At 43.5% G+C, this 7,839-nt stretch overlaps 1 protein-coding gene across 2 annotated transcripts; it reads right to left on the bottom strand.

Moving 5' to 3' along the window:
• Positions 1-1,309: 1,309 nt before the first annotated feature.
• Positions 1,310-6,900, bottom strand: cytip (cytohesin 1 interacting protein). 2 transcript variants are annotated; one of them, XM_083641357.1, is made up of 9 exons: positions 6,791-6,900; positions 6,449-6,699; positions 6,005-6,054; positions 5,812-5,866; positions 5,524-5,626; positions 5,011-5,104; positions 4,821-4,887; positions 3,981-4,047; positions 1,310-2,872 (listed from the first exon to the last, which is right to left on the bottom strand). In XM_083641357.1, exons 2-9 carry the CDS (start codon positions 6,605-6,607, stop codon positions 2,355-2,357), a joined length of 1,113 nt encoding a protein of 370 aa, XP_083497483.1. In that variant the 5' UTR covers positions 6,608-6,699; positions 6,791-6,900; the 3' UTR covers positions 1,310-2,354. The 2 variants fall into 2 exon arrangements, with proteins under 2 accessions (XP_083497483.1, XP_083497484.1); XM_083641358.1 differs by lacking the exon at positions 6,791-6,900 and having other exon boundaries at positions 6,449-6,713.
• Positions 6,901-7,839: the final 939 nt, after the last annotated feature.

The raw sequence follows: 7,839 nt of genomic DNA, 5'->3' as shown, positions 1-7,839 counted from the left end.
AGGCTCTTTGTGAGTTTGGCCTTCACAAATGGAGGGATTGTACTGATTCTTTAATCTTCCCTGGGTGACCACCTCCTTCCAGTAACATTATGGGCCTAGATTAACATTCTCCTATATAGGTTTACCCGCAACGTAAGCTAATGAACCCAGGAAGGTTTTTCACGTGTTCTAAGTTTGACCCGTGTTATGTCTTGAGCCTAATTTAAATGTGCTTAATAGAGACCTTCAAATGTAAAAGAATAGTTGTCCAAACATTTTTAATTTTGTCATTATCTCTTCCCTCATGTCAGAGTTGAAACATTGTTGAAGTTTCTATATCCACATTACACAGCAAGTAGCACAACATTTACATTTTTGGGTGAACTATTCCTTAAGGCAGGGGTTCTCAAATGTTTTTCAGCCAAGGACCCCTTACAAAATAGAAAATATACCGGGGACCCCTCATTATGATTTGTGATTTTGTGATAAGCTTGTTTCCCACGGTAACGTGCTCGACTTTTAAATTGATAGGTTTGTTAGATTAGAATGTAATCCATGAACCATTTTAGATTTAAAGCATAAAATATTTTCATTTAACTATGAAGCTTTAAAAGAAAAAAGTTTTTATTTTTATTTTCCTGAAAACTTTTTGCGGACCCCCTGACAAAGTGCCACGGACCCCCATTTGAGAACCACTGCCTTAAGGCACACAAAAGTAGCAGATATGTAATATTTTGAAATCCTCCAATATGGTGGACACTGGACACACTAAGAAAATTGTTTTTTGTGTATGTCAGATCATGTATTGTGCAGGTACCTTGCTGTTGTTCTGTTATGTGTGTGGGGGGGAAAGGTTCTTAGGTGGTATGGTATTCTGTGGAACTGAAAATATGTTGCGGTGGTGCTTCAAAATAATTTGTGTGTGCGTGTGTGTGTGCGTGCGCGTGTGTGTGTCTTCCTGGCCCACCCTTTGAGATATGTGTTAGGTCTTATCAGTAAAGAGGTAGTGAGAGTCAATGAGGTCATTGAGGTGAGAGACGACTCACAGGAAATACGTGAACCTTCCTGTAACTGCTGCAGGCTACTTGTGAAAATTCTTTGGCTTCCGTTTTAAAAGCTATCTGAGTTTTGTTTCCTGGAAAATCTGTATTTCTGTTTATAAACGGTTAAAGGTGTTGTAAATGTAAATATGATCAGACGAAGACATCTTCAATAGCCTATATAGCTCATCCTGCAGCATATATTACCAATTTCTTGTTGGAATTCAGTGTGCAGATCACCATTAGATGGACTTAACCTTAAAAAGACTGAGTTTATAAAACAATTCAATCATATTCATTTTTATTTATGTACAAAATCACAGTCTCTTGTTATACAGAGAATTTTGATGTAATGGCCTTATTAGCAACATCCACCAAATTGCAAAAGATAAAGCCAAAGTCAAAAACAATCTTTAAAATGTTTAACTGCACCCTTTCGGCACTGAAAGTAAAACATACAACTTCACTTAACGCATGAATGACATTCAGGAAACTGCTTTGCAGCACAGTTTAAAAGCTTTTAAACAATCAAACTATGTTGCATACAACCTGAAAATGATTTTTGGAAAAAATGAAAATAGTTAACATTGTAGCACCTATCTCACCCACATCCTGTTTTGAGCTGAGCAGCCCTCTGTGGTGGAGAGATGCTGGTTTCAAGCTGCGGCTCTGAACGTGACAGAGATGCTGTTCAGTTGATAACCTGAATTATCGTGAACTGACTGGAACACTGAAGTGTCATGTCCTCCTCACATATTGGTTCACACGGGTCACATTCACCTTCCAGATGCTACATGAGCACAGCATCTGAAGTCAAGATGCTACATGAGCGCAGCATCTGAAGTACTGTAGTTCTTACAATTATGATGATTAATGTCATTGTGATTATGGCAAAGCAAAAACATTCAGTTCTTTTATTTAAAGTAGTAGGTACATCAATCCGTCCGTCATTCACCACAGTATGGTCTACATACTGTACATTCACTGAAAGGCATGTTCCGAGGAAGAGTATTTGTCATTTTGATAATGCTTTTTGTTTGCCACCATGAGACTCTGAGCGACGGAGCCCTGCAGCGAGCCGAGCGCACATTCAAACCTCAGAACCCTCTTGGGTCAACTCTGACATTAACATGGCCTTTTTGCCAAAAATGTCTGTCTTGTCTGTGCTCCCCTGAAGGAACTCTTGCAAAAAGAAATGACACCGTCTCTTTAAAGTGTGGGGGGGGGGAGGCCAAACACTTCATTATGTTCATATGTTCATTTTCCTTGTTCTGAGCACAGCTGACGAAGCAGTATCAAGTAGAGAGCAGACACGAGCTGTTCACACCAACTGACTCAACAGTTCATCGCTGTCAAAGAAGGCGGAGCTGCCGGCGGAGCTGCAGGTCCCAGGTCCTCTTCTTCAACGGAGAGTCGGTAGAGTCCAGGAAGTAACTTGAGGATGTGTTTGCGGACGCTGCCTCGCCGGCTCTTCCTGGGGAGGGTCCCGAACAGGGAAGAGGCCCTGACCTCGTCCCAGCCAGGGGAGAGGGAGCTGCTGCTGCTGCTGGGCAAACTGGAGCTGCTGCTGCGGCCGAGGAGGCTATGCTGGCCGGGGCCTGACGACGACATCCTGCGGGGGGCGCCCTCCTGTGGCGGGAGGAAGTCTTTGGAGAAGAAGCAGCTGTCGTCTGTGGTGCTGGCTGTGCTGCAGGGGCTGACAGGGCACAGGTCCCCAAACACGCTGGCCTGGTCACTGTCCTCCGTCATCACGCTCCTGTAGCTGCTGTCACTAGAAATACGCTGCTGACCACCACACCGGCCCGTGGGGGAGTCGAGGAACGCCAGGGAGTCGATGCTGTCGTTCAAGTTACCTGAAAACACGAGAAAAGAGCCGGTCTTAGGCCATGTTCACATTACAGGCAAATCCGATTTGCTGCTAAAGTCATTAATCATCATTATCTTGATTGGTTTCCCAAATCTGATTTGGGAGTGTGTCCGCACTGCCACAAATCGGATTTTCAAGTCGGATCTGTGTGTCCAGACCTAAACAGCCTATCTGCATGGGTTGCTATGGTAATGACGTGGGCGTCAGTAAATATGTACGTTGGTGACGTGGTGTTCCTGCGCAGAAGCATTTGATGACGAGTTGGGAGTGACGTTCAAATCAGATTTGGTGTATCTGCACGTCCGCACTGAAGACACATCAGTCAAAAGCAGATTGGAAACTACCTCCATATGTGGTTTGTGACAAGTGACACAAATCAGACTTGGAGCGTCCAGACTCATAAAACCAATCTGGATAAAGTCATTAATAGGTCACTAAAGTTCACAAATCAGATGTAGCCTCCTAGTCTGAACATGGCCTTAGATGCAGCATGTGGTTTATTGTGAAATAGGTTGGCTAATCACAGTGGCTATTGAACTGTGGCCATCTGAATTCATTGATGCAGCTTGACATAAAGCTAGCATTAAAGGAGAACTTCACAGAAAAACAATGCTGATTTATTTTGCACATGATCTCACAAAGTTTCAATTAATTTTGACAGTTATTGAGAGTTGATTTGGCCCAGTGATGTAATTGCATGTGCATCATGAGTGACATCACTGGTCCACAGCTAAACTCCAATCAACTCTCAATAGCTGTCAAACTAAATGAATGCCTGCAAAACTGTTGACAGTTTTTGGATATGTGTGAGATCATTTGCAAAATAAATTGGCATTGTTTTTTTTGTGAAGTTCTCCTTTAATCTCATTCAGATCCGTGAACTGCTTCATCCAAAGTGACAGGATGTGCGTCAACAGCTTCTCACTTCATCTCTCTGGGGGACTTCTTCTTCTGGTGCTTTTTTTCATGTACTTTCTCTTGGAGTTTCACACTTTAACTGGCGTCAGAAACATTCTGGCTAAAGAAAGATGACACTGACTGTCAGACAGGAAGTGCTGTGGTTTGACAGCTACTGTACGGACAAAACATCTCACCTCGCATAAGACGTTTCTCTTGTAATGTAAGCGCTTGCAACTCCACCCATTTCTCTCGTAGTGTTTGCTGTATGGGGGGAAATTAATTGGTTATATACTTACAGTAAATCAATCTTGTTTAATTAAGTAAGATTTATCAAGTAAAATAATTACTATTTTCATCATAGTTTCACTGTTATCTCTACCTACAGTAGCTACAGAAAGTCATGGGATTCTGGACAAAATCATATCTGCCAATAAAAGAATTCTCAGATTTGATACCGATAAAGTAGACTCAGTCCTCAGTCTCTACCGATAAAGAGACCCAAATTCAAATGGGGATCTGTGGACTCCATACTATGGACTAAATTAGCGCTCCACTGTACTTGATGAAAGGGGTTGAGAATCACTGGTCTATAGTCAGTCTAGTCTAGTCAATATTTATTTAGCTCAGTGGTCTGGTCTGGTCTAGTCTAGTCTAGTGGTCAATATGAGAGTGCACAATAGTATTTGATGTGATCTTTATTTATCTTGAACAGATCAAACATATAAAACCACAGTAAAGACCAAAATGTAACCATAAACAAATCAGTCAGTCTTCATAAAAAAGAACAAAAAAGTAGTTCTGAGAGTGTTCTGATCGACTACTTTGTATAGGATTAGTTATGGAACGGCTGAGTTGAGCCTATTGTGCACATGGTAGCAGGTCAACCACTGATTACCCACAGTACCACTATGTCCTACTTTTGCTCTTTACATGGTGGTTCATGTGGTTTCATAGCAACAGTTTATAGGCTGCTCTATACAACCACAGAGCTATGTCAACAACAAACCAGGGCCGTGTGACAGAGACACACGTACCTTCAGCAAGCTCATCTTCTTCTCCAGCTCAATCCGCTTCACAATAGTCCCACATACAGTCTCCATCCTGGAACCGCACACAGATCAAAGAACATTAGTGAACTTTCCATTTTCATGGATCAAGATCTAGATCTTCTATGTGGTGCATGTGATGTGTGTCAGCATGATTGTAATCATTGCTGTTACTCACTTCAGTAAGTTGGTGGATTCTCGAATCAGGTCAACGATGTGCTGATGAGACGATCCTTCAATGCTCGCCCCGTTGATGGTGACGATAATATCGCCTAAGATTAAAGAGGGAGTGAAGAGGGAGCAAAGAGCGAAAGGAAGTAATGAGTTGCACTGCACCGTGTGTGTGTGTGTGTATGTGTGTGTGTATGTGTGTGTGTGTGTGTGTGTGTGTGCGTGCGTGCGTGCGTGCGTGCGTGTGTGCGTGCGTGTGTGTGTGTGTGTGTGTGTGTGTGTGTGTGTGTGTGTGTGCGTGCGTGCGTGCGTGCGTGCGTGTGTGTGTGTGTGTGTGTGTGTATGTGTGTGTGTGTGTGCGTGTGCGTGTGCGTGTGCGTGTGCGTGTGTGTGTGTGCGTGTGTGTGTGTGCGTGCGTGCATGCTTGTGCGTGCCTGTGTGTGTCTGTTGGTCTGTTGGTGTGTCTGTTGGTTACCGAAAGGTAACCTGAGTTCGTCTAGCCTGTGTGTGGGAGGCTCACCTGTGGTCAGGCCTGCGCTCTCAGCAGCGCTGTCCTCCTGCACTCTGCACACAAACGTGCACATCTCCACTGCAGGGCTGTTCTTCAGCTGCAGCCCATAGGTCTGCAACAGAAGACAGACACACACTGCTGTCACAACACCAGGCAGAACAGTGCATTCCATAAAGGTTGATTTTATAAGCATAAACCAAGTTGAACTATGGACAAAAACCTTATTATTTATATAATTGCAGAATTAGAGATGAAATATAGCATGACAAAGATTGTGTTCAATTGGATGTGCCTTACCTGCATTTCAAATCCAAACGTTTCATTGTCTTGTTTCTCCAATACAATACTGGTCCTGTGCAAAAAGGAACAATGCTGTTATCATGCCAAAGTAGGCTTGTACTTAATGACACATTAATGACACTATTTAGTTATTGAACTATAGAACTATTGCATGTTGAACAGCAAGTCAAATATCAAATCCACTATTTACCTCTGGGGGTCGGAGTAATCAACCAGTGAGTTGGAGCGAGTTCTTTTGGTCTGCAAAAAGAGAAATGCAAAGTTCCTCTTCACAACAATACTATCAATAACGCATATTAGTTTCATACCTGTTAGGCAACTACAGAAATGCATCAGTAGCCTACGTGTTGTATTTGTTGTTGAGAACATTCTGATCCTATAGTCTGTTACATAACTGCAAAGATTAACATTGTTAAAAGGCTCTTTTGCTGCTGCAAAGTGGTGTGTTGCAGTTACACAGTCAGTGTAAATCGGTGAATTGCTTCTCCGTATCCAACAATGTGAGAAATGTGTTTTCTATGCTACAAACTCACAAGCATAAGAAAAAGGCCAACTTTAATTTGATGCGCATCAATTGATTTGAAATACAGAAGTTTGAGTGTTTACGATATACAGTCAATTACGTTCGTCTCACCTGTTTCCATCCTCTAGGCAGAGAGCCTGTATTCTGGTGGTGTCTGTCATTATGTCCCTTCAGAGAACGTCGGTACCAAAGAGAACTTTTCTTCCTCTGAGAATTGTCCAGTATGTCGTTCTCCTGGCTGCCCTGGCGATGAAGTCCATTGGAATTCATGGTGGACTGGATGGTCGAGTCTTCCTCAAAGCACCATCACCTCCTGCTTCAGTAGCTGCTGGTGAACTGAGTGGCCCTGCCCTGCTGTGCAGCTACAGTACAAGCAAAATGTGTCAAAGCGGAAATTCACATCATGTGATGATTGTGGTTGGACCTGCATCTGCAGATCATAGACTCACGTACCTCCTTTCCTTGTTCGCTCCTTTTATCTTTTTTTTCTCTCCTTCTCTTTCTCGAGAATAGCTAGTTTGCTGCTGTGAATGGGACAGGAATCTGCTTAAGCCTTTTTTGCTCCCCCTCAAAGAGTCCCTTTTCTTCTTGCAGTCTTTGCAATTCGATTTATGGTCTGTCAGAAATCAGCAATGCATGAGAAACTGCCACCTTCTGTGGTCCACGCCTCCACCAGCACCTGCATCCAGCCTCTCTACTCTCAGTTTCTCAATGGGCTCGGCCTCAACCTGAGCCTGAGCCCTGTGTTCTGCCAAGCAGAGAGACTCATCTTATGAGGGCAGACAAAAGGCAGATTTAGCTCGGGGCCGGTAGCACGCTCTCCAAACAGACAGCATGGGTCATTGGGCCGAAGGCATCAGACATGGTTGGATCAAAAGGGAAATCACACACACACACACAGGCCATGCAGGCAGCCAGACAAAAACACATGGCTGATGAGTTAAAGACAACACAACCACATGCCACAAAACCCTAACCTTCCACACCCATGCCTTTCAATGGTAAAAAAAATGTATATCGAGATTCAAGATTTTTATTGTCACTCCGTTGTATAAATACACACGTGTGAAATTCTTATGCTGTGGGCTCCGTTACAGACAAGGTGCAGGAGGTAAACAGTGCAAAATCACAGCAAACAACAAATAGACAGTGAGGCAACAGTTAAATAGGGCAACAATGTAAACGGTGTATGTGAAGGCAATTAAGGCAACAGTTAAATAGGAGAGGTAATAAAGTCGAAGTGATAAAGTAGAATAAGATGAAAGTGTTCACAGTGTCCACGAGTGTCCAAGAGTGTGCAAATGACAATAACACAGGTTTATTGGCCTGCGGGAAGAAACTATTCCGCAGACGGTTTGTGCGTGCCTTCTGGCCCCTGTATCTTCTCCCTGAGGGCAGCAGAGTGAACAGGCTGTTGTGCGGGTGGGTCGTTTCCTTGATGATCTTCCGGGACTTCCTGAGGCACTGAGGCGCTGAGTGTACAGATCCTGCAGTTTTGGCAG

Source organism: Poromitra crassiceps, assembly GCF_964638095.1.
Source record: "Poromitra crassiceps genome assembly, chromosome: 8".
In the NCBI taxonomy this organism is placed as follows: Eukaryota; Metazoa; Chordata; class Actinopteri; order Beryciformes; family Melamphaidae; genus Poromitra; species Poromitra crassiceps.
The sequence above is the reverse complement of the archived record's forward strand: the minus strand, read 5'-3'. Positions and strand labels throughout refer to the sequence as shown.